General features: G+C 44.1%; 1 protein-coding gene across 1 annotated transcript; it reads left to right on the top strand.

The window, feature by feature from the left end:
• Window positions 1–900: 900 nt before the first annotated feature.
• Window positions 901–26,932, top strand: grid2ipa (glutamate receptor, ionotropic, delta 2 (Grid2) interacting protein, a; the record flags this gene model as incomplete). Its single annotated transcript, XM_080044550.1, has 23 exons — window positions 901–982; window positions 2,324–2,577; window positions 2,804–3,136; window positions 3,507–3,661; window positions 11,979–12,254; window positions 13,373–13,458; window positions 13,669–13,738; window positions 14,294–14,590; window positions 15,385–15,536; window positions 16,142–16,306; window positions 16,851–16,957; window positions 17,133–17,278; window positions 19,161–19,488; window positions 20,743–23,331; window positions 23,447–23,534; window positions 23,762–23,851; window positions 24,023–24,219; window positions 24,784–24,939; window positions 25,318–25,404; window positions 25,506–25,635; window positions 25,783–25,901; window positions 26,001–26,165; window positions 26,852–26,932. The coding sequence occupies 23 exons, from the start codon at window positions 901–903 to the stop codon at window positions 26,930–26,932; spliced, it is 6,153 nt and encodes a 2,050-aa protein (XP_079900676.1).
• Between the last annotated feature and the right edge of the window lie 285 nt (window positions 26,933–27,217).

Raw genomic sequence — 27,217 nt, 5'->3', positions numbered from 1 at the left:
CCATCCTGTGTAGCAGTCTTATTTCATATATTTCCTTTTGTTTTCAGAAGTGTGCGTGTGTCTGTAGAATGAATGCCATCTACTATCTCATCATGGGAATTCAGCCTGTTTTGAAACCACATGCACCTGCCAGGTAAAACACAGCACCCACTGCCCCTGCCTCCCTCTGGGACACACATTCATGGCATACAAGGCCAGTCATGCTGTTCACCTTGTACCAGTATTCATAATCCCATGCCATATTAACCATGGCTGAATGTAACCTTGAGCATATCTGCAGGCTACATCTCTGCAACTGCTGCTCCAGTATCACAGGTTATCACAGACGCTATAATCAGAGCAGTGTCCCTGGCTGGTACAAAGCACGGTTTCTGGGTCAGTCCTCAGCCCTCTGAGGGGCCCCATGCACACGAGCAACGGAGGCTGACAGATAGTGAGGGTGGGAGAGAAAGAGAGGGAGAGATAGAGGGAAAAGGTATTAATAGAAAAATGGGGCTTCGCTGTACCTTTTTTCTTGTAAAGAATCATTTCAGGACCAAGTGAGCGTGTCCCAGTTTTGTGATTGTCGCTCAACCATAGGGTCTGGACTGTGGCTGAGGCTGCACCGCCCTCACCCAGGATGGAGAGCCTGCCTTTCACACGCTCTCCGCTCTGCTCCTCCAGCTTGCCTCTCTCTTCAGCTGCAGACCGCTGCTTTTCTGATTGAGAGCAACGGGAGGGCGCTGACCTACTGATGTGACCTTTTAGGACCAATTGATTTCTGGCTAACTGGGGGAACAGGTGTTTTGGAGGCAGTGAAGCTCAGGTGAGGAGCAGCACCAGGGTGTCCGTCGTGGGCACTCTTGGGTCGGGGGTGAAGGGAGGCTGGCTGGAACGTGCCCTGCCGCCAGCCGGGCGAGGATGAGGCGTTTCCTGAGCAGAAAGGGCCGCTTCTCCCTGCGCCAGAGCAAGTCTGGGACCCGGAGCGCCTCCAAAGATTTCTGTAAGTCTCTGAATTCTTAGCTTTTACTTGATGTTCAACGAAACGCTTCATCTGCTGGAGGGTAAGATGAAAAGGGGAGACGGTGTGTATATGGGTCGGAGGCTGGAAAAGACAAGGACAAAGAGAATTCTTGACAGTCCCGTGAGTGTTGCCTGTGTTCTGGTTGGGAGAAAAAAGGATCATGATCCACAGCAGCATATCAGTGATTTCCCTCAATCTATTTTAGATCAATTATCAGCCCCAACTTGATGGTTCTTTTCCAGCAAGCTGACACCCAAGTTCTGTGGCTTTATAGAATTTCTTGATATATATTTAATTTACTCAGCCACATCTCACCATGTACATGTAGCCCTGTGCTCCAACTCTTTGTGCTTTTGATCGCTTACAAAAAGAAGAAATAGCCGTTTTGTGCTGCTGGTTTTGCTGGATGACTGCATGCAAGTTGTTGGTGTATCTGCAGATTTAAAATGTTTCTTACATAAGCGTGCCCTGCTGTATTTCCTAATGACAAGTTTTCCCCTGTTACTTTCCACTATGGAGTTATTTCTTTCATATGATGTCACACATTTTCTTATTTTACCATCAGTAGATGTATGTACTTCACATTGCTTTTTAATAGAAATGTGAATAGTGCAACAAACGATGGCAACGGTAAAAAGATAATTAGGCTAAAGACTTTTGTGTGTTTTAATTCTTCCATCTAGAATATGACACAGGGTTTGGGGTGTATTGGTGAGAACCTTCAACAGAAAACATCATAATAAAGACCTAACAGTTAGTGTAATGTCCTATGATCGTCTTTGACGTTTCCAGATGGCTGTAGATGAGAGGTGACAGAGTCCCGTGAGCCTGTTGGGACTCTTGTGCTGCAGTAGAATGAGGCCAGTGACCAGGGGAAGGCCAGCAGTTCAACATGTGGGCTAGATAGATACCACTAGTCAGAAAGTATCTCCATTACTCTTATTTTTTCCTTTAACTTTCCTTCAACATTACAGCAAAACAAAACTCATCCATCTGAAAATGCGTTTCAATGTGACGTTTGTGGCTCATACAGTATATTTATAGCTTCATTAAAAAGACTCCTAGGCAGCTCCATCACCGAGATGCCCTATTTAAACCAAGGGGGCCACTTGACCTCTATTTTACAACTCAGTGATTCTTCGTCTGTTTGAGCAGCTTGAGCCAGATTAGCAATGTTCCTGGGCGCTAATATGACATACATATCCTAAATGAAGAAAACATTTAACCTCCCTGTTGTAATCTAAGCCAAAGCACTATTCTTTCACACTAACTTCTACTAGGTTTAAGTTTTATGAGTTGCATCCCCTGTTCATTCTCCAGACCTCGGTCTCCCGGCTACCAATCAGAACTGGCCCGAGGCGTTTGGTTTCAGACTGGGTGGCACTGGGCCCAGCTACATCCTGTCTGTGGTGGAGAGCAGCAGTGCCTATCTAGCTGGCCTGCAGCCCGGGGACCAGGTGGTGGACATAGAGGGCCAGGATGTGACCAACCTCAGCACACCGGCGCTGGTCGCTCTGGCTCAGACCCTCAAGACGGTGCCCCCCAGCATCGGAGTGGTGTCACGCCTCGAACAGGTCAGCTGACGCCCAAAACATCAACAGGGTTTTTTTTTTTTCATTTGATGGAAAAACATTTGAAACCCTTCAGCTTGATAATATAAGATATATACGTTATAGGGAAATTTGTCTTGGGCTCCTGGCCACTGCATCACATAAACACACTTGCAACAATGCACCTGCACAAATAGAACATACATATATAAACACTGAGGTTGCAAATGTTCCTTTTCCCCTTCCTCAGATTGACATAACTCCAGGCCCGGACGGACGTTTTGGCTTCACCATCGTTGGAGACAGCCCCCTGATGGTGGAGGACTGCATGCCCAGTGGCCCGGCCGGTCGCAGTGGCCTCAAGGCTGCGGACTACGTCATGGAGGTCAATGGCATCCCGGTGAAGCACCACGAGACGGCTGCGGCCATGATCAAAGCTGCCCAGGGCCGGCCTCTGCGTCTGGCCGTGCTCAGCATGGCACGGCGGTCCAAGAGGCTGAGCAGCAGCATGAGGGTGTTGTCACAGAGTGGGGACAGCATGAGGGAGAGTCGCACCCACAAGGCCATGGAGTTCAACAAGAAAGTGGGTCTGAAATAGCTCATTCTTGGTTTCTTTGATTTTTTTTTATCTCCAATGTAAAGGTGTAGTCAGCGATTCTGGAGGACGCTTGTTGTCAACGTCACTCGTAAAGTGTGTGAGCTGAAAAATCTGGAGTTAAAACACAGCCTAGTCCTTGCAAACAAGTATGTAAACACAGGGAGCCCACTTTATCTGCATATTCACAAAGCCTAGGCTATGTATTACCACTTTTTCCCCCCAGTGAAAACACACTATGGACAGTTAGCGTATCGTGAGGAGATATATGACAGCAAACTTTCTCCAGTATGGCTGACTGACTCTCATCTTTAGAATAGTATTTTAACCCATGTCTGTGCGTTTGCTTCCCCATCAGGTGGAGGAAGTGCTGGGTGAGGAGCCGGATGTGAAGGAGCAGCTGTTTGATGTGCTGAAGCAGTACGCTGCTCAGAGGGATGTGGAGAGTCTGGCCGAGGCCCTGCCTGACATCCTGATCACAGAGGAGCATCAGCAGCTGATTGACAGCGTCAGGTAGCCAATCACAAGCTCAGATATATGCATTCAGAGAAAAAGACTTGTACGTCAAACATGTCCACGCCCATGTGGTGTGTGGGTCCTGTTAAGAGTCTGCATCACTAACGGGTCATTGAGTCCCTCTCATGTGGTGATTAAAGAGGCCTGGTCAGACACAAGGGCATTTCTTAAAACTGTATATAGCCTCTTCACCCCTGAACCAAAACAGATTTCTCTGCAATACTCAAACAAATCTGAGCTGTAGTAACTGAGATGTTTATTTCAGTGTATTTACCAAAACCATGTCTTCATATATCTCAATCCAAAAGCATACAATCGCCCATCAAATGTTTTTTTCATTAAGCTGAGTTGGAAAAATGTATATTCAACAAAGCTAACTAAAATCCCTGTGCAGATAAAGCCCCTGGATTTGTTGTACACATCAAATAGTTATTCTCTGGATCATTTTCAGAGTTATTTTCCATTGTGTTTTGTCTTAGTCTCACAAATGAATATGGGCAAAGCGTGGGAAGCACAAACTGGCCTAATTGCCTCATGAAATCAATATTTTAGAAACTCTCCCTCTAAGCATTCTATTGTGGAATGTGTGTATCAAGTGCACAACAACTTTGAGCCGAAGCCAAGCATCACCTGCTGCCCTTGGGTTCTTGAAATTCCCTCTTATCTCGGTTGCAGTGCGAAAAGGCATCGTTAGATATTCACCGCCGAATATACTGTATTGCATTTCTTCCTCCTCAGCACTGATCTGAAAATCAAACCCCAAAACACAATACCTCTGCCGCACACACTCGCAATTTGGTTTGCCGTCAGTTCTATCTCTTCCTCTCACTTCCACTCTCTCTCTCTCTCTTGTTTGTCTCTGTCTTTCCGGTTAGTCCCCCGTCAGCTGCGATGCACTCTTTGATACACTCACTGGATGTCTTTATTCCCTCCTCTGCATACAGCTCTTTTGCAGCTACAGCCAGTTTGTTGCTGGTGGTGGTTGAGACATGCATACGCGAAAAAAACAGGACGGCACGTGAATGCTTAGACAGACCCGTTTCCCCACGCACAACATGTGCAAGGTCCTTGCTTTATGAAGTTCAACGTTTGGAGAAATGATGAATTGCTGCCTCAGGTGAGTCCTGAAAACATATTTTCCGTTGTATAAAAAGGTCTGTTATGTTCTAGATGGAATCTCAGCCCATTTTATATTTTTATTTTTGAAATTTTCCAACAGCTGTAGCATTGTGACTGATCAGCAAGTTTGGTGTCAAAGCGCTCCGCCAGTGTCTGCATGGTGTGACCATTTTTGACCATGAAGTAAACTGTAGTGTTGTTTCAATGGTGGTAGTCTCTTGATACATTCAATGAGCATTCCGTTTTTTTCCAATGTTCTCGGTTCCCTCCTATGCAGCTGTCTTGTGTCACGGCTTTGATTCCACATGATCCTTCCCTAGAAAGCTGCCTGTATAAAATAATTCTCTGTAATGTTTGTTTTTTGCACAGAGTCCGCTCAATTATGCATGAGTTGTATCCATAGATGAGCGAGAAATAATTGAGCTGTTTCCCTCACCTTTAGGCAGCTTAAGAAAAAAAGAACAATAACTCTCCCCAATTAAGGTCTGAATCAATCGTTTATATAAATCCACTCGAGGAAGCTGTAGCAGTACCCCATAACTCCATCCTGGTGTGTTTAGTTCAGGTGCGCTGTGACCTTTTTCCCCACTTCTCTTTGTGCGAGAGCCTGCAGTTTGTGTGACAACGTGTTCCTTTGTGCCAATTAGACTGTGCATATCTAAATAGGACGTTATATATATTTCAGACTTATGAATAGCTCTTGATGCTCACAGCAGAATCCAACTGTCATGTTACTGTGGCGTAGGAGCCTCAGGGAGTTTTTGCTTCCAGGTTGTCTATGATACATGCCTCAGGGTGGTGTGTTGTTGTTGTTGTTGTTGTTGTTGTTGTTGTAAATGGCTGTTAAATGGCTTTGTAGAAAATAAGAGATCAGAAACAAATCTGAAACCTACTGACTATAGTGACCCCACCCCCCCCCCCCCCTTGACTTTCTCCTTTGGCGCCACCATGAGGTTGTCACAAAAAACACTAGATAGTTAGCTATGGAATTTGTTGCACACATTGGAGGAATTGCAACAATTCCCATTATGCCATTATCAGGTCAAGATTTTGTACACCAACAAGCTAAACTATGACGGTGAACGTGGTAAATATTACACCGGCTGCATGCTGCTAAGCTAACGTTAACATGCAGTTCCAAGCACCGCTGTTGTGCCTTAGCACTATGGCTGTATAGACTCTTATTCATGTTAAAGTGAAGATGCCATGTCTGAATATGTCATTATGGATTTCTTGTTGACGGCAGCAGTAGCTCAGTCTGTAGGGACTTGGATTAGAGAACGGAGGGTTGCTGCTGGTTCAAATCCATGGACTTGGTCACCTCCTGGGCACAGGTGAGGTGACCCTTGAGCAAGGCACATAATCTCTAAACTGAGACAGGCTGCCCATCACCCTGACATCGCTTCACTAAAGCATGTTTATAGGTCCTGTTTGCACGTCTGTATTTTGTGCCTGTGTGTGTTCAATTTAAATTCCTACATCATAAAGTATGAAAAACAGTAAGGAATCAAATGCAAAACAATGAAGGGAGAAATGATCATCTTGACTCCTCTGCAATGTTTTTTTTTTTACATTATTTCTGACATATCTTTTAATAGCTCCTAACAGTCATGAGCCCGGCTGGCTGTGTTGTTGTCTGAGGTGTGGAGAATCAATGAGTCTGCCGCTGGAGCTGAATATCTCTTCTTTTATTCGCTGGTTGTCTCCTCCCCTCTATGTCTGCCTCCCAATCTGTCCGTCTCCCTCCACCTCAATCACTGTCTCTGCCTGTGACAGTCACTCACACGCCCTCCTCCCCCCCTTCAGTCCGTCATTTAGCGCCCGTGTGTCAGAGGGTGTGAACTGTGCTGAGGGGCTTGGGAAGTTATTTTCTTCTGTGTGTGTGCCACGTAAAAAAAAACTTGACCAGCTGGGCCACTCTCTTCTGGCAGTCTGCCTCCGTCCCCTCTCTCCCATCCGTTGCCTCGTCCTCCCACAGGAGGATGCGTTCTATTTATGAGAAGCCTATTTCTTTTAATAAATCCTCTCCTAGGTTTCTGATGCACTTGCCAATGTCGATAGTTAAACGGCTCTGAAAACCCAGGGGTTAGCCAGCACTTCTTCAACACTTCAAAGTTGTGCAAAAGACCTATGTGTCTAGAGTTTCATTAGCGACGATCACGGTTTTAAGGATAATTCGAGTGCAGTTATAGTAAAATGTTGCCTTTTGTCTATACTAATACTGTATCTGTAAATAGATTTCAAAGGATGTGAAGGAATTAGGCTGATGCACTATCACCCCAGGATTAAGGATGCATTGCGGTGCAGTCTTTTCTTTTTGCTACTATTTGAATGCAAGACAACTCTGTCTTTCAGAAATGATGTCAAGAATGTTTGAAGACATTTGGACAAATGTCATCATACTTGAGGTGTCAAAGTTTCTGCTAGCTCACTTATGCGCATTAGAAGTTCTTGCACGCACATACACACACACACACACACACACACACACACACACACACACACACACACACACACACACACACACACACACACACACACACACACACACACACACAGTCATTGGGCTGACCTGCCTATGCAAATCCACTGGGGCTCTCCTCACTTCTCCACTTTTTCTCCTCTCTCCCTCCACACTTACTGCTCTGTTCAACTCATTCTTTTTCTTCCTCCTCCACCGAGGGAAGGAGGGGAGATTTGTCACTCATCACTCACCACTCACTTGCTGCCGAATGATGGAGGACTCATTGACGCGGACTATTCTTTAACCGCGCCCGAGAACACTACCTACAGTTGCAACCCTGACCCTGGCTTTCTTTGGAGGTCCAAGATCGGGGGACTGAAGATGGGGACAGAGGCAGAGCGCTGCCCCAAACATGGAACTGGTGAACAGCTGATGGTGCTGGCAGAGGATGTTTTGGAGGTGTGGAGGGATGTGAACCACGGCCACTCTCACAGCATGTTCCCTCCCTCCCTCTCTTCCTTTCTCTCTCTACACCTGGCTGCTCTCTGAGGCTGCAGCAAGCTCTTTGGAGATCCGCAACACGTTTTTCTATTTCTCATCTTTCCCTTCCTTCCCACCAAATTTTGTCCGAAAGATAGTTTGTTTGTGTCAAACTAGATGGGGACAGACCGAGATACAGGGAAAGGCATTTGCATTGCTTAGCTGAGCTCAGGCGCTTCCTCACCGACCCCAACGAGCCATGGGAAGGGATAGGAGCGTTTCCAGACACTTTCGGTATGGCACCCTTTTCCCATTGGATCTTGTGTTCACTGTGCTATGTGTTGTTTGTGCTGACTTGTATCTGAAGTTGCTAAAGTAGTGTTGTATAGCTGCTTTGTGTGTGTGTGTGTGTGTGTGTGTGTGTGTGTGTGTGTGTGTGTGTGTGTGTGTGTGTGTGTGTGTGTGTGTGTGTGTGTGTGTGTGTGTGTGTGTGTGTGTGTGTGTGTGTGCTATAAAAGGTTATATCAATGATTTTTTTTGTCAACATGTAAAAGTAAATCTGTAAATACATTTGACTCTGTGAAAATAGCTAGATTTTTGGAAAAAATCAATCATACTACTACTGGTGTTTCTTCATTCTTTTTTTTCCAAGACTTTTTAATATTACTCCACTATTTGACCCCAATGCACCTCTAGCTGTGCTTCGTGTTTGCAAATTTCACAGCCGGCCCAGCTGTCAAACTGGCTTATCAGAAGTGGGTCTGATGATAATGGTTTCTTGCAATGAGTTTCCCAGCTGATTGCAATTGTCATTCATCCCTCTGTGTGCCACATCCTTGATCCACCCCTCCTTTGGATCTAATTATAGACTCAAGGCGGCCTCCTTATAATTGAGGGCATCCCAAGGCCTACATGCAACTTCAATGGGCCAGAGCTGTGTTAAAGTTTCTGCTCACTTGTTTTGGCCGGGGTTACGAGACTTGACACGAGTGAAACATTCTTTGACCGAGATGATTGAAAGCATGACAGCGAGGTTCTGGGAGTTGACTCAGTACGTGGAAATCAATAGTTTAGTAGGTAGAATGAAACAGAGCCAGACCCCGCTGTGTGACTGTCAGAGATACACAATAAATGGCCCCATTCTGTTATGTTTTCCCTGTCCGCCCGTTAGTGCGAGAAACCACAGTGATGTATGAGTGTTGTTGTTGTGGGAAAAAGTTCTGTGGCCTACATTGCCCCCGAAAGCTCATAGAAGCGGCCTGCTTTATTCCAAATAGTTACATGACCCTGGCCTAGAAAGAGTTTTGGGTCTCCACTTTCTGTCTGTTCTCTGTCTGTTCTATGTTTCACTTCACACCTCTCTCTCTCTCTCTTTCTCTCTCTCTCTCTCTCTCTGAAACCTTTTTTGCTGTTCTTCATGTTAACTCATGGCTTCTGACAGCTTGTCTGCTTGTCTTTCACCAACTTACTGTATGTCTCTTTCTTCCTCTGTCACTCACTCTGCCTTTGTAGATAGACATTTCCTTACTACTTTATCTTGTCTTTTTTATGTCTATAACGGTCTCCTCTAGCTTTACAAGAATGACCCTTAGCATAGCAGTTCTTAGCAGCTCAGTGTTGCAGATGAACACATTGCAGCCCTCGGGGGGGGGGGGAGTGTTGACTATTTGTTGCATAAATACACACTACAATTAATCACTGTCACCTACAGTACATGCACTACTTCCCTTGGCTTTCTTTTATATGGATACCTCCATATTAAGTAGTTGAAATAGTATCTATGGAGGTGATTATCATTTCAGTTCCTTGTCCAAAAACCTCACACATGCATACTATTTATACATAATTGATTAGACCAAATAAAAATAAAAATTACCATCTATGTAGTTTTAGTTATTGAAAGTTGTCTTTCTGCTAACCCCTCCCACATCTCTAATACATCACATACATGCGATTCTGCGGAGGGGGTTCACCCTCAGGGCCGGCCATATAGTGCAGCGCCCCTGGAGCAGTTTGAGGTTTAGTACCTGCTGGTCACAATGGTAGAAATGGTGGGCACCGTAGATGTAATACTAACCAGCCACCACTAGTTTTACAAATAACACCCTCCTGTCTGGTGCCGGGGATCGAATATGCAACCTCATGTCGGCCACTCTTTCCTCTTAGCATCCTACCATATCAAATTAGGTTAAGGTTAGGGTAAGTGCATGGGTTGAGGTAAGGCATTCAGTTGTGATGGCTAAGGTTAGGGTAATGGGGAATGCATATTATATGATGATCCCCAGATATCTAATATGTTAATACAAACGTGTGAGTGCACATACTCGCAAAAGTCCTGTGAACTTTGGTGAGTCAGAATCTTGTCTTGGTAAGAACTCTCCAGAGGGGAAATATCTGTCGGCTTCCCTCATATTTGGCTTTGTCATATATTGGTATGGAGGGCAGCTTAGCTTGTGAGTCACACTTGATTCCAACCCAATACTTGATGTGCATTCTCGAGTATCTCCTGAAGAAAGAATCATCCGATCCTTGCCTCCTAGCTCCTAACAATATTCCCCAATGTACAAACCAAAGGGAATGTGACAGCTTTGAAACCAAAACTGCACCACTGAGCTTTGATTTCAACAGTAGCGTTTGAGTAAAGACTTGCTGTGACGTGTGTCTGGATGCACATTGGAAATAATAACCAAAGCACTCGGCACACAGTGGAAGCAACCTCCATACTGGTGTTGGAGACAGAAAGAGAGAGAGAGATAAAGCAGTTTGTGCCGGGGATGGAGACAGCATCATTTTGTACGTGGGATGGGGAGGCAGATTTTCAAAAGCGAAAAAGGACAGAAGAGGTGTGTGTACACGGGGGGGTCACATGCTTGTTAGTGCGCTGAACCACAGATAAAAGGAAGAGAAGAAGGGAGAAAGAAAATGTTCTGTAGTTAAAGGAAAGAAACACCCTAAAACTCTTTTCAAAGCACAATTATAGGTGATGTTTCTTCGATTTATTTTTCTGGGTCATTTCTGTCCTTTTGTGAACTTGTTCTGTACTTGTTCTGTCCTTTCTGTACTCGTTTGTCGCAGATAATCGGCCAAATATAAACCACATGAAGCAGACAGTTTCAACTTTCAAACACTCTTAGATATCAGTGGTACATTTCAGCTTTGAGTGTAAATAAAAAAGAAGCTTATTGCATTACAATTTTGTGTTGATGTTGGTCTGGAAAAATCTGTTATAGATGAGGCAGCCATACTAATGTTTACAGTACACCTCAGACAGACAGCTTGTGAATCTGAAATTCAAGCCCTCTTTTGATTCCAATTTTAAACAAGCAGCCGGCGCTGCTCTCCAAGCTTCAGTATATTGACTAAAGACTTTTCTTTTCTTCTCTGAGTATGCAGCTTGCTAAAACACACTGTAGGGAAAGTGGATGCTGCACGCTCACAGAACCCTCTCAGTGTCTGAACTGATATCTTAGACGATCTGAGGGTAAGGTTTTATTCTCTTTAGAAGAAAAAGGCATTGGAAGGAAAAAGGATTGTTTTGCATTTTTAGCTGTGAGCTGTCACCGTTACCTGCAGCTGCTAATTTAATAGGACCACACACACACACACGCGCACACACACACACACACACACACACACACACACACACACACACACACACACACACACACACACACACACACACACACACACACACACACACACACACACACACACACACACACACACACACACACACACACACACACACACACACACACACACACACACACACACACACACACACACTCATCTCTTATCTCTTTCCTTCTCTCACATGCATACACAAACTAACACACACACAAACTAATGTTGGACCAATCCCTTCTACCTGCCTCAGCCCTCCCATGAGACGATGCAGACTGAACTATTTTTAACCAATTAAATGTATTCTGCAGCTGGAACGAGACGTAATCAGAACTAGATTCCTGTGTTTTTCAGGGATACTTTGGACAATGGATGCTTTTGAGTGCTCAGGATAAGGATTTTGTGGGGATCTTGGCTGAAACGATTCTTTGATGTGTGAACACCTTTTTCCCCTTTTCTTCTGTCTGCTTGAGATGTTGCTCTTTTGTGTAAAAATAGTCTTTTCAGCGGCGTCACTCGAGAGAAGCTGAAACTGGACGCTTCATTGGCCTCTATAGCTTTCCCTCCTGAGCTCTGCCTGTCAATCTGTGAGTCCATTTTTACTCTTGATTCCACCATGTTCTCCAGGATCTTCATACCCAAGAAGCACCGGGAGCGTTTTGACGACGTGGTGTCTCAGAGCCTGATGAGCCGGCTGAAGGGACGCAGCTTCAGCGACCCCAGCCGCAGCCACCTGCGCCGCAGCCGGAGCGAGGATCACCCCGAGCGCCTCCTGGTCTCCACCCGGGCCAGCTCAGTGCCACGCACCCACGCAGAGGAGGGCGTGGCCCCCCCAACCCGCGGCATGCGCAAGACCACCTCACTCATCGCTGGCCACTCCGGCGGCAATACCACCAACTGCAGGTGTGTATATCTATATTGTTTATTTAAATTGATATATACATATACATACACATGTTTATCCTATTTTATTATATGTTATCCTTGTAATTGTGTTTATTGTGTATGCTTGCCCTCACTGTAAACGAGGGAAACCTTAGTGTCTTTCCAGTGAAAATAAAGGTTATTGATTGATTGATTGATTGATTGATTGATTGATTGATTGATTGATTGATTGATTGATTGATTGATTGATATCATGTGATGATGGGGTCTAATTTGACTGAGTGTGACTGTCACAGTTACCTTTTTGTCAGCAGGAGTCACAGCTTTCATTTCCCGTCCTCTACAAAGTGCACTACATTTTTAGCTTTCAAAGAAAAACTATTTTCCTGAAATAACATCTTATCTCTGTCTTATCCCCTCCAGTTTACAGCTGCTGTGACAGGTCTTCCTTAGTAAGCATAGATTTAGGATGAGTTAATAAGAGAAGAATAGGCCACTCAGTGGGTGAGCCAATGGTAACAAACCTATTTTGACAGTCATTACTGTCCTCTTGCTACACCTTAATGGGCTGTGACTTTATTTCCTGTTATGTCCTTATGAATTGATAAAGTTGACTGTTTGTTCTTTGCTTATACGTATGACAAAAGACCGCTCACATTTATCAAGATTCAAATATATTTGATAAAAACAAGTGAACAGCATGATTACAAGCATCATGTCACTGTCACTTGACATTTTCAGGAATAAGGTGGCCCAAGATGCTACTACGGCCCCCTTGGTGATATATAATGTCCATATTGAAATAGTAGTTGATGCAGGATGTGACTTTAATGCAGGTCTGCTGATTTTGGAAATCTGCCGGAGGGCCACAGTATGAGTCTCTCTGGATGGGCAGAATATAACTTGAACAATTAAATTGCATTATGTGCATTACAAATGAGCTTTACCAAAATGCATTTGGTACAATGTTATATTTATACAATTTTTACAAAAAAAATTATCAATTTACAATCTAAGTCTTAATCACATATTAAACATACATTATGAGTATTTCAAACTGCTTTCCTTTTACTCAATTGGCCCTCTTGTTGTTTTCAAGTCCTGCTGTTAATCAAACGTTACATTTGTCTCTTTAGGACAGTGAGAGTTTGTAAGGGCAACATGAGTTTTGGCTTCACTCTACGAGGCCATGCTCCAGTGTGGATCGACTCGGTCATCCCCGGTAAGTTAACGATGTGTACTTGTTCATGATGATTATTTTTGTGTGTTTGTGTTCATTAAGATGTTGTTTTATAGGAAAGGTTTTGTTATTACACTTACCATTAAGCATTAACACAATTCTAATGTCTTTACATAGCTTCCAAACTCTACCACTATGCTATGTTTCATCATATCAGATGTCTCATTGTCTCACTGATGTTCTGTTCTGCAGGAAGCCCAGCGGACAAGGCAGGTCTAAAACCAGGAGACCGCATCCTCTTTCTCAATGGACTGGACATGAGGTTAAACTCTCACCTGTGTGAACTCTACAAAATCCTTGCACATTGGAGCCTAAACTCTGCATAAAACCACGGAGTTTCTAAATCTAATCCGATAGAAAAAGGGGTTACATTTCCAAAGAAACAGAAATATGCTAATGCGGTTCCCTTGTTGAAGATGTTTTGTTGTTTGTTGATCTCACACAGTTTTTTTTAATGAGGGGAATGGGAATCTTATTATAGATGGATTTGTTACAAAACACCTGGAAATGTCTCAAGTTAAAAGACAAACTAGGACAAAACATCTCCACAAAGAAAGAGAAAATGTCTCTGTACTGTAGTATGTGTAACATCCTCTGTAGAATACATAAAGCTATTCATAAGGTGTGTACTTATATATTACACCAGTAATGTGAAATTAATTAAAATTAACACATGCCGTTAAAAGGAAATCTCTGTCTGTCTGTCTGTCTGTCTGTCTGTCTGTCTGTCTGTCTGTCTGTCTGTCTGTCTGTCTGTCTGTCTGTCTGTCTGTCTGTCTGTCTGTCTGTCTGTCTGTCTGTGTCTCCACACCTGTAGGACCTCTTCCCATGAGAAGGTGGTGTCCATGCTCCAGGGAAGTGGTGCCATGCCCACTCTGGTTGTGGAGGAGGGTCCTCCTACTTTCAGCCTGTCTGAGCCAGACCTCGCGGGGGCCGGCGTTCCCACAGAACGTGCCCGCTCCCCGGTGCTCAGCTCCCTGCAGTGGGTGGCAGAGATCCTGCCCCCCAGCATCCGGGTTCACGGACGCACTTTTGGCCAGCAGCTGGAGCATCTGCTGACCATCCAGGAGAGGTACACCATCTGCAAGGCTCTGGAGAACTTCTTCCAGCACAGGTGAGCAAAGGATTTGGGAGAAAAAAAATATTAGGAGAAGAGAAAGGGGAGTCAGAGGATAGATATAAAGGGATATGCAAACTGGAAAGAAAATAACGTAACAAGATTCTATATTTTGTACTGTTATGGTTGGTCGCTTATGTGCATTTATACTGAATAATTTGCAGGTTAAGTTGGACATTTTGCATTAGGCTACATAAAATGGTTTATATGGAGGTTTAAACCAGGCAGTTAAGTATCACAATTTAGCATTAGGATCAAAGAACACACTTGGTTCTTATGTAATACAATTAGGCAAATCTGATCATAATAAAAAAGGGCACTCCAGCGATGGAAGTATACCCATTTGTGTTCTCACATACTTATTCTAATTGAGAAAACAGAATCCAATATACCATACTTTTTCATCCTAAGTATAATGTAGGTCAAGCTCCAAAACACTGGATCTTAATCCTATAGTTCCCATAATGCAGCCATTAGCATCATAACATCAGACCATCCCTTCCTGATAAATGCCCAAGTCTTTCAAGGTTTGTAACACAGGCTTTCTGGCATGATTTTTTTATCTTCGGCCCTTAGGCTAAACAGATAAACTTGAAAACATGTTCAGGACTACTTTGCTGGACTTCCTCCAGACCTGCAGAAAGAGTCTTGTGTAAAATCAGTGCCCCGTTCATTTTGTTACCTAGTTTTACTGCACACGTGGGTGGCTAACCACCACACTCACCACCTCAACTTTGACTCGGGACAGCCAGGCGGTCTTTGTCACCTTGCCTGTGTTTCCATGGCAACAGGAATGTTGACACTCTGATCGTGGATGTGTTCCCGGTGCTGGACACTCCAGCCAAACAGGTGATCTGGCAGTTTGTCTACCAGCTGCTGACGTACGAGGAGCAGGAACACTGCCAGAGCAAGATCTCACGCTTCCTTGGATTCAAAGCACCAGGTTTGTGCTACACATTCGTCCTCTTTGAATTCTCTTTTCCATAATATGTGTCCTTTTTGGGGGAATCCATACAGTGTGTATGAATGAAAAGGGTGGTTTGGCTTAAAGGAGAAGTAAGTGATATTTTTTTCTAATGTATTTTACATGTTAAATCACTCTATATTCAGACAGCAATCACTTAAACAATATGCACAGTTCATAACACAGGTCTCCCAGTCATTCAGTATAGCAGTAATTGCCAGATAAAATTTAAGAGTATCCCGCTCCTTTTATCCAAACAAGAGACACAGTGCTATAAAGAGGCGGGTCTCTGTGCTTGTGAACGATGACTCGCTGCTCTCCATCGCGGCACTATCTGACGAAGATGGCTGTGTGTGTTCATGTGGTGGTGACGTAGGGACGAGGAAGGGGACTGCTAACTGCAGTCACTGACAGGAAGTTAGCTAATAGGACCATATCACTTACTTCTCCTTTGAATGTGAGATGGACACAAATTCAGCAGCATCAACTCAGGTGCTACAGCCCCTTGGTACACATCTGCCTCTTCCTCTGCATTGCCGATATGTGTTTGTGTGTGTGTGTGTGTGTGTGTGTGTGTGTTCCAGTTCCACCACCACCACCGCCACCTCCTCCCCCTCCTCTGGAGCCCGAGGTGGCCCCCGAGCCCCACCGGCGTAGCAGCTCCATGAGGGTGACAGGGAACACGTACAGGAGCAGTGTGAGGGGACGGAGCTCTGATGACCTGGTCATTGGCACACACCTGGGCATGGGTACAGCACTTTGTTACCTTCAATATCTTCAGGAGCAACCATTAACCCCCCTTGATACTTGATACGATCACCACCATGATTTATGCTGTTATTTTCAGCATTCATTGGGATCATAAGCACGTTCCTTTAGAGTTTTCGTAAGATTGTTTGATTTTGTTTCCAGCTTTCAACTTCTTTGCACGGTTCTGGTTCCTTCTAGTTTAGTACGTGCTTTATATGTTTTTTGACAAGATTTCTTTTCACAAGATATTGAACAATAGGTTAAAATCTTACCATGCAGCCAAAAGTGTATGGTTGCTTGCTAGACTAATGCCAGACTCTCCATGACTGGCCCTTAGATCGTCTGGTGTCTGCTAACTGATGGTTCGAAAAAGCCCACATCCTAATAAAAAAAGACATTCGCGGGCCAGAGCGAGAGCTGGCCCCTTTCTAGTCCACTGGCATCACATCGCAGCCGAATGTACTGCTATTGAGCCACAACTGCATCTCTCGGTGAGCCAGGTTTCATTTGAGTCATACGGTACTAATGGGTTTATCATCATAGGCGTCCGTTCAGAGCCAGTGCTGGAGCCAGGGATGCGGTTGGCTCCTGGAGAGAGACAGTCAGGAGATGGTACTTCCCTTCCTGAGACTCCCAACAACCTCACCAATGTACGTACCAATGCATAACAAATATCAACGCAGATTAAACCATCATCAAAGTGTCTTTGAGTGCCTAGGCAATAAAGCGCTATATAAAACCTATCAATTATTATCATTATTATCATTTGGACAAAGAGGTCTTACTCTGTTTTTTTTTTTTTTTTGTACTTTTCCACCATACAAGTTGTCCGCAGTGTATGCTGAACTGGAGAACATGTATTCGTCCAAGAGGTCTAAGTCTCTGAAGAGTCGTCCTCCTCCTACCGCTGAGAGTTTTCTGGAACTGGATTCTCCCTCGCACACAGCCTCCCCTACAATAGGTAGCCTTTGGTATAGATTTACTGATAGCAATTTATTAAACTGATATACTGTATAAATTGATAACTTCCCATATATAGTGTACCTTATGCATTAGTTTGTGTGTGGATAGGAGGATTGGTTGACAGAGCCTCTGACTGCTTTTTCATCCTGGGTATTATGATATAGGGGAAGGTGGGGTGATTTGTGCATTTTGGAAGTTGCAAAACCCATTGTTTCTAGAAAACCGTGGAAGAAATTGGAAATGTGACCACATATTTAAGAAGAGCCATCCATTTGACTCATCCTGTAAAGAAGGGAGACACAAGGAATAAGATATAAGCACATTTAAGCTCAAAAAACTGTGTTTTGCCTTTCAAAGTAAAATTTCCATGATCAAGGTTTTTTGATTATTGTGTCTGAACAATTATAGACACGTTTGAAAACATTTGACACATGTTTTAGTGCTTTGGTATGCTACACTTTGAGTCTATATAATTAGCACAATGTCAACCCTAAATTGCTGCATCATGCCTATTATCCAAAATTCTGGGGATGGGGTGATTTGTGCGCAAGGGCCTGGGTGAGTTATAAGTAAGTAAGTAAGTAAAATGTATTTATAAAAGCACATTTATGACAGTTTGCACTGTCCAAAGTGCTGTACATAGTGCATTCAGTAGGTAAACAATGAAGGTAAAATAACAATAACCAAAATAAAAGACGTAAAGCCCATACATCCACATAAACACAGATAGTAGTGCAGAGGTAAGTAAGTAGTGCAGAGGTTAATGGGGAGGAAACACCAGGGTGTACATATGGGTTTTGAGCCTTGATTTAAAGGCAGAAATGTAGGGGGAATCACATTTGTCAGGTGGCAGTTGGTTCCACAAGCACGGAGCAACTAGTGCAAAGTACATTTCTGAGAGTTGTGCCAGTGGCATGGCTGTATACGCTGGTCACCAAAAGAAAGTGATTGTCTACAGTAGCTCAGAAGAGAGTGACATCTCAATTCCACTTAACGACACCACTGATGAGAGTTCAGATGGCCAGAAAGATGATGATGGTGACTTTGTCATTGTGACACAATGACGCACAAATCACCCCACGTAGTGGGGTGATTTGTGCAACAAGACAACTTTTTTTCCGAAAGCTATATTTCTTAAACAGTTTATTCCAGATCCAAAGTTTTTATTGCCAGGGATGCACAACATCCTGAAATATATGTACATATTTGAGTTGGAGACATAACTGTCAAGGCCTCACTTTAAAATCACTTTGAGTAAAAAGTTGCACAAATCACCCCACCTTCCCCTACATATATTTTTTGTTTTGTTTATTTTGGCAGATATGAAGGTGAAAAATGGCATCAAAAAGTGGTTGAGCGATCCACTCCTCCCCTGACATCTTGATATAGAACATTTTCAAACATGTATTTTAAGTTGCCAGCTTTAAATAGATTCGGTCTATCAATGGCTTGTTCCTCATACAAGACAGACCTGCTACCCCAAGATTGCACTCATAACAACAAACTCCCTCACATTCAATCTACGTCAGGCAGGGCCGGGCTCCCAAGCTTGTATAGCTCAGAGACACTGAACCTTATAAAGGAGGATATAGTGCTGGTGGAGGTGGAACTAGAGACACACAGTTACATACTTTTTCAATAATAATTTAAAAAAAGTGTTTTCTGCAATGGTTAGTTCCTCAACATTGAACAGTTTGTGAAGGGCAAGGTACTTAGGTATGGGACTTATGTCTGAATAAATTCAAGTTGAAAGGACCTGACGACACTCGACAAATCAACTTTTCAGAAACTGTATTTGATAGGCTTTATGTATTTGTTTTATGTAAACCTCTCAAAGTCAGCCATCATTGTATAAATGCACACTGTATTTCTCTTCCTTATCTCAGGTAGCCGTAAAGGCCCTCCACCGTCAACATCCTGGCCAGATCCTCTCCCTAGCCCCCCTGCAGCCCAGTTCTATTCATCAGGGCTGACAAGCCAGACCAGTGGGGAATCCAACCCCTACATAAGCCTGGACAGTCCCCCTCCATCACCACCAGAGCCCCCTGACTACCCTTCCAGCCCCCCCGCCCTTCGAAACAACAAGCGGCGCTACACCTTCTCTAAACCACCACGCTCAGAAGATACAGATCGCTTTCTGGATGCACTGAGCGAGCAGCTGGGACAGCGGGTGGCCATCATTGATGACTTTCTGACCCCTGAGAATGACTATGAGGAGGTAGAGTCACAGCAGCTCCAAGCAACAAATGCATGTCTCAGTTATGTAAAATAATTTTGAGGTCTCCTTGAAAAGTAATTAGCTAATAATTAACCTACTATTTTTATCTCATGTTATCAGAAATGATCACAATTGCAACGATCTGAATCATTAAATTGTATCTTTCGAATGCTGCACCTTACTGAATATTTAATACTCCTCAGTAGCAAGTGGGACATAGAGAAAGTCAGCTTCTGAAAGATTGTTAAAAATTACGGTGTGAAGAAAACATTCTGTACAAGTATCTTGAGGACTTTAGATTTGCTTCTACTGTATAATATTTAGAAGCATTTAATTTATTCAAGTATTCACCAGTATTCGAGTGATAGCTTAGGGTAAATATCATAGATAACCTTCGATATCTAGGTTATTACACACAAAAGTCATAAGTCAGTATGGCCATGCACTTTTTTAGTGAAATAACCCCTGGATGCATAGTTTTTTGATAATGGCAGGTTAATACCCAGTATTACATACATAGTATGATTCCCTATGGTCCACTAATGTATGCCTTGCTTCCAAATGTAAAATAGGACAGACCTCTTGACACAGATTTAGTGCACATACAGAATAGGTACAGAACATACTTTCCAATTAAAATAAAGACAAAGTAAAGAGAAAAGTTTTCCCTCAGGGAAGTTCTGATGTCTTTCACTTTCATTTCAAGGAATCATTACACACACATCTGTAATCCAAATGTATACAAAAGAGCAGCCCCAACATTTACAGTACCTTTTAAAAAACAGCATTCAAACCTGCTCTCAGTGCCAAATCATTGCTTGGTCAACCACAGATTTAAACACAACAACTGAATGAAAATGTCATTTAGTACATATTTTTAACTATTTTTTACTGTCTTTAATTGGTTCTCACTTCTTTTGATATGAAGAACCTTAACAGAGTAAACCAGGTTGTGGACAGAAGTTCACATTCTGTCATCAAAGCTGTAATAAAACCTGCATAATAAGTGTTTGTAAGTGTATCATAAGGATTTCATGTTTTTATCATATTTGTAGAGCTATAGCAAATATGTATAGCCATCAGATGCTGTACAACCTGCCCAGTTTTTATGTAAACCCATATGTATTTTAAGGGTTAGTGTTTGGGTCACAACAAAACCCTACGTTGTATGAAAAAGATGAATAATTTCTTTATCAACTCAAGTTCCAAGTTGACATTAAAGGTCTAATGAAGTGTGATTGATGTTAATACCAGGATATTGTGCAGATGGGCTTCCCAGATGAGGAGGATGACGATAATGACGAGGACCTGGGAGCGGACGAAGACGAAAGTGGGGGATTTGTAGCCCCAGAGCTCAGCAGCCCGAGTGATGCTCAAAGCAGCAGTGGAGAAGACAACGCCTCATCCCTCACCTACTCGTCCTCCTCCGACCACATCCCTCCCCCTCCGATGACACCTCCACCACCCCCACCTGTTCAGTTCAATGACCCCCCGCCTCCTCCTCCTCCTCCTCCTCCTCCTGTACCTGCACAGACTCAGTCTCCGCACCAACAGCAGCAACAACCGTCACAACAGATTAGTTACCCCACCCCTGAACACTCCCCAAGAAGAGTATATGTGCCCGTCCGCCGGAAATCTGGCCCTCCTCCCCCACCTCCACCCCGCAATCATCCACCACCGAAACGCCTCTCCTTGCATAAAGTGATGCCAGCTAGAGAGGACCGACATGTCCGTGCTACCATACAGGAGCTAAAAGCCTTCCAAGAACAACATGTCTTCCAGAGAAGACAGGCCTATGAGGAGCAACATGCATTTAAGGAGAGGCAGGTGTATGAGGAGCAGAAAGCCTACGAAGAACAACAGATGTTCCAAGAGCAGCAGGCTTTCCAGGAACAACAGGCCTATCAGGAGAAACTTTTCAAAGAGAGACAGGCTTATGAAGAGAAGAAAGCATTGGAGGAGCAAAAAGCTTTTGAAGAGCAACAAATGTACCAGGAGCAACAAGCCTATCAAGAAAGGCAAGCATTGGAGCAACTCCAAGCCTACCAAGAACAAAAAGCCTATGAGCAGCGTCAAGCCTACAAGGAGCAACAAGCATTTGAGGAGCTTCAGGCTTACCAGGAGCAAAAAGCTTACGAACAGCGCAAAGCTTATGAAGAGCGTCAAGTGTACAAAGAGCGCCAAGCCTACGAGGAGCAACAAGCGTATCAAGAGCAACAGCTGCAACAGATCTACCAGAGCCACCACTCCATGCCTAACCAGCCAACACAGCAGAAAGCCCCCTCACCACTGCCTCTCCAACAGCTCCACCAGTCGTTACCCCCACTCCCCTCTCCAGACTCCATCCACCACCACACCAACCACCCTCTGTATATGATGCGTCAAGCACAGCAGCAGCAGCAGCAGCAGCAGCAGCAGCAGCAGCAGCAGCAACAGACCCACCACAGTCATATTCATCAACGCCGTCTGTCCCGTTCAGCCCCATCCCCACACCAACCAACAGTCCACCCCAGCCAATATGCTGAAGCCATCTACCAAAGTCGTCAGGCCCTGAGAACACAACCCCATCATTCCTCAGCAGAGATGCTCAACCAGATGCACCAAGCCCCCGTCCACCATTCCTCTGCCGAGGTGCTCAATCAGTTGCAACAATCCCAGGCCCACCACTCGTCCGCAGAGTTGCTCCACCAGATGCAACAAGCCCAAGCTCACTACTCGTCTTCCGAAATGCTCCACCAAATTGCCAAGAACAAGGCCCATCATTCGTCTACGGAGGTCCTGCAACAAGCTCACCAGATGCAGCAAACGCAGCCCCATCACTCCTCGACTGAACTTCTCCATCAAGCTCACCAGATGCACCGGGGACAAGCGCACCATTCGTCAACCGAGCTGCTGAATCAAATGCACAAACCCCAGCCCCACCACTCATCCACAGAGCTGCTACATCAGGCCCAACAGATGCAACAAGCGAAGCCCCATCACTCCTCGACGGAGCTGCTGCATCAATCCCAACAGATGCAACAAGCTAAGCCCCATCACTCATCCACAGAGCTGCTTCATCAGGCCCAACAGATGCAACAAGCTAAACCCCATCACTCTTCCACGGAGCTTCTGCATCAAGCTCAGCAAGACCCTCCCTCGGTCCAAGTTCAGATCAACAGGGACAGCCACTCCCATCAGAGTCGCAAAAGTCTGAAAGGTCATCATCAGATCCAAGTCTCACCACAAGGGAGACACCAAGAGCAGCAGATCCATCAAATACATCATCCTCAGCCCACAAAACCCTCACCCCAAAGACCTCGCTCGATCCAGCAGACCCACCACCACTCCAGCACACCCCAGATCCACCACATCCACCACATTACCCCACAGGCACCACCGAAGGACTACCAACACCAGATCCATGTCATCCACCCTCCCCAGCAGCAATCCCACAGTCCTCAGCCCCTTCTCTCCACCTTTCAGCCCCTCCAGCCTAACTTCTCCTCCACGTTCCAGCCTCTGCCCCACCGCCACCAATCCCAGCACCAAGGCCAGTCCACCACCCAGGCTACCCGTCCGCAGTCTCAGCCCTCGCATCACGTGCTTCAGTCTCAACACCAAGCCCAAACTCAGTCCCACCATAATAAGCAGTCCCATGGCCAGCCTCAGTCCCTCCCCCACTCCCTATCAGACCCATCAGAGCACCTAGAGCAGCCCCCTCCACCTCCTCCCCTGCCCCCACCCTGCTCCCCGCCACCCTTGCCCAGGCCTTCGTTCTCCAGGATGGACTCCAACCACATGAGCGTGAAGAGGTTGCGATGGGAGCAGGTGGAAAACTCAGAGGGGACTATCTGGGGACAGGTGAGCTTTGTGGGGAACTAAGGTCTCTTAAAGTATGACACAATGTAGATTTAGGACAGTTGTGAAATGGTAATCCACATAGCTTTTTTTTATTTTTTATACATGTATTCGGTAGTTGGGAGCGAATTCTGACTATGAAAAACTACATGACATGGTGAAGTATCTGGACCTGGAGCTGCATTTTGGGACACAGAAGAACCCCAGTGAGTTCAAGTAGAGGCTGTGTGTATATCTGCAGTGATTTAACCAGTTAACCTTTATCATACCAAAGCAAATGTTTTAATACAAGGTTAATTTGAACACATACTTTTTCTTCTAAAACCCCATCTCATTTTGGATTGTAATTTTCTTTTTGTCTAAAATTATTCTGCAATGACAATCCCTGTAATTGCTCTCTGGAAAATAATGTAAAACATTATTCCATTCTTAGTGCTTGTTCCAGAGCCTTCTCCCCAGATAGAAACCTTTAAGAAGAAAGATGTGATCGAAATTCTGTCCCATAAGAAGGCCTACAATGCCTGTAAGTATAAAATGGCATTTTATTCTATTACGTATTTCCATGTGGTTTACCCTTTTTAAAACTAGATATAACTATGATCCCATCTTTCTTATGAGCCCAGATTTATGGGCTCCTTTATGGTTCAGAATTAGGAGTTTTTTAATTCCCATTTTTTTTCCTTTTAACCTGTAGCCATCCTGATAGCCCACCTGAAGCTGTCTCCTGGCGAGCTGCATCAAGTGCTGATGAACATGGTCAGTGAACGGCTGGAGCCGGCCCACATCAAGCAGCTGCTGCTGTATGCCCCCGATGCAGAGGAGGTCAAAAAGTATGAAGAGTACAGAGACGACCCCAGCAAACTCAGTGAGCCGGACCAGTTTGTTTTGCAGGTACAGTCCTGGCAGGGTATGCACGATGGGTGGGTGTTTGTTGGTTTGAACATCTATACAAGCAGAATTGGACCATCACCTGAGTCTGTGTGTCTACTCAGTAACCTACGTTTACCTGATGTAAGAGAAAACAGATTGACTGTGTTAGCCCGACTGAAACCGGACTTTTCAAATACGTGTAAACTTGATAGTCAGACCGAAATCAAACAAAATCGAATTTCTCAAAGTCTAATTAAAGGTGCGTTCCAGACAACTGGGATTTTTTCCGACCTCTTACTAGGAAAACAAGACTGGAACGCAGTTTAAAGGTGGAGTTCCTTCTCGTGAATTCCAAACGAATCCATCCACCCCGACTTTGAGGTCGGAAATCTGAAATTACTATAGCAGTAAATGCAAACAGATGGAGAACATCCAAGAAGAAGTTGTGCCTTGAGCACATATGAAATGCATGGACTTATTGACGAAATGTACAGAGCATACCGCGGTCTACACAATACCAGTTAGCAACCCGCCAACCATAGCCGCACGCTAACTTATTTACTTGTTATGTGTGTTCTCCATCAGATGTTGTCAGTACCAGAGTACCAAACACGCATGCAGAGCCTCCATTTCAAGTGTACTCTGCAGGAAAAGACGGAGGAGTTGAGGGGAGCATACGACTGTCTCTACAAAGCTTCAATGGAACTTAAGACAAGCAAGAAGCTGGCTAAGATACTAGAGGTAGCAAGTACCATTGTTCAAAACAAGTACATTATATGAATTAATAATGTTGTTGTTTGTTGTTTTTAAAAAAATGCTTTCATGATAAAGATGTGCAAATACTGCTTTCACAACTCTGTTGTTCTGATTAAACAAGCGCCTATTGGCACTGTTTTTTGATTGAGCTGGAACTATACCCACGGTTTTACCTTCATTTGTATGGATGTTTGAGTGAAACATTACATTAAGCATAGAAATGCTTAAAACAAATTGTTGTCCCTGAGTACACATAAGGGATAAAAGAATGTGTTGCAACTGAAACTGTATTGAAAATGAGTCGTTAATGAGTTCTTTGACAGAGTTACAGGTCTGCTCTGGCTGCATTCTGTCTTTCTATAGTTTGTGTTGGCGATGGGGAACTACTTGAACAACAGCCAGCCTAAAACCAACAAGACCACAGGCTTCAAGATCAACTTCCTTACTGAGGTACATCATACAATAGTAGAAATTGAAAGCATGTATTGTGTCTGTGTTTCTACAACCAGTATTTGTATGCACTTAATCTCACTCCACTATATCCTCTGCAGTTGAGCACAACCAAAACAGTGGACGGGAAGTCCACATTTCTACATATTCTTGTCAAGTCCTTGTGTCAACACTTTCCTGATGTGCTGGATTTCTCCAAAGATTTAACCATGGTTCATCTCGCATCCAAAGGTAGATACATTTTCCTTTGACCTCCCTGATCGAGATTTATTTGTCATATTTTCTTATATATTATTTCTGTTTTTCATGTTTATCTGATTTGAAGTGTACTTAGATTCTCCTTCTATTTTCCTGCTGCACATACACACCTGTCTATAGTAAACCAGAGGACTGTCACGTCAGATCTGAGTGACCTTCAAACAACCATCCAGGAGATTCGCTCAGCCTGCCAGAGGATGCCTGCAACTGCTGAGGACCGCTTTGCAGTCGTCATGAGTGTATCCTTCCCCCCCAAAAAAACCCCACAAAGCACTGTTGTGGCATAAGAAGAAGATGATGAAACTTTTGTGTGTGTCCCTTGACTCCAGTATGTGCAGAACTTTATGGAAAACAGTCATCCAGCGATCCAGTCTCTGGAATCCCTGCAACAGAGAGCTATGGAGGAATTCAGCAAAACTGCCTCTTTCTTTGGAGAAGATGTCCAAGCCACCAACACTGAAGCCTTCTTTGCTATCTTTTCTCAGTTCATGAGCAAGTTTGAGGTGAGAAGGAGATATTCAGGCATCCTTTCATTTATTTAAATAATTCCAGTAGTCACCTCTACAGCAGAAAGGTCAAACCCATACACAGGCTATCCTTTGTAGTTCATTCTCAGCCTTTCCCCCCAAACTATTCTCCTAATGGTGGGAAGGGAAAACTTTCTTCAAACAGTCTGTGATGCACAACTCAATGGTTGCAGATAAACAGTTGCGCTGTGTCTGATGTGTTTTGCTTTTAGAAAAGCCCGTGCAGTGTTTAGTAATGAGCACAGCCTGCAATTCATCAAAGATGCAGAGAGACAGTCTGCTTGGCTACGGGGCTAATAATGAGCTACATACATTAGCAGGATCAGTGTGTTAACAATGTGTCGAAGCTTGGTAGACCTTTTTGCCCTCCATATTTTTCTTAGGATGCCAGATCCAAATAAAGAAAGTAGAATTTTCTAAAACAAATTTGAGTCTATTGTTTTCCATGCGATTTAATGCAATGGAATTTAAATGACGTCAAAATTCTCCTTGAAGTCTGTTGTAACTATTTCAAGATTCTAGATCAAGATTATATTTGTTCATTTGTGAAATGATGGTAACCTCCCAAATCAAAAACTAAGAAATCTGTTAGAAAGTCGTAATAACAACATGTCAGCTTACAGACTGACAAATACTGTTTTTTGTTGTTGTTTTCTTAACAGAGAGCTCTAAGTGAGTGGCAAGCTGCAGAAAATTTAAAGAGCCCAAGAAGTCCACGAATGCCCTCCCCACTGGCCTGGTAACAAACAGACACACACACACACACTCACACGCACACGCACACACACACACACACGCATGCACGCTCGCACACACACATACACACATGCTGTTAATCTTTCGGCCTTTACTCAGAAAAACGGCGTTGGTAGCAGGTTGATGAAAGAAGACGCAGTTTGAGGCAGATGAGGAGGTCTTCAGGAACAATTCTTTTATTTAAACAACAAAACTCACCCTGCAGTCCAAACGAAGCCAATAAAAAGTTAAAGTGTTATAGCCAAAAAACGAATAGAGGTACATGCATAAAA

The sequence above is a fragment of the Ammodytes marinus genome (assembly GCF_949987685.1).
Source record: "Ammodytes marinus genome assembly, chromosome: 16".
NCBI lineage: Eukaryota > Metazoa > Chordata > Actinopteri > Uranoscopiformes > Ammodytidae > Ammodytes > Ammodytes marinus.
The sequence above is the reverse complement of the archived record's forward strand: the minus strand, read 5'-3'. Positions and strand labels throughout refer to the sequence as shown.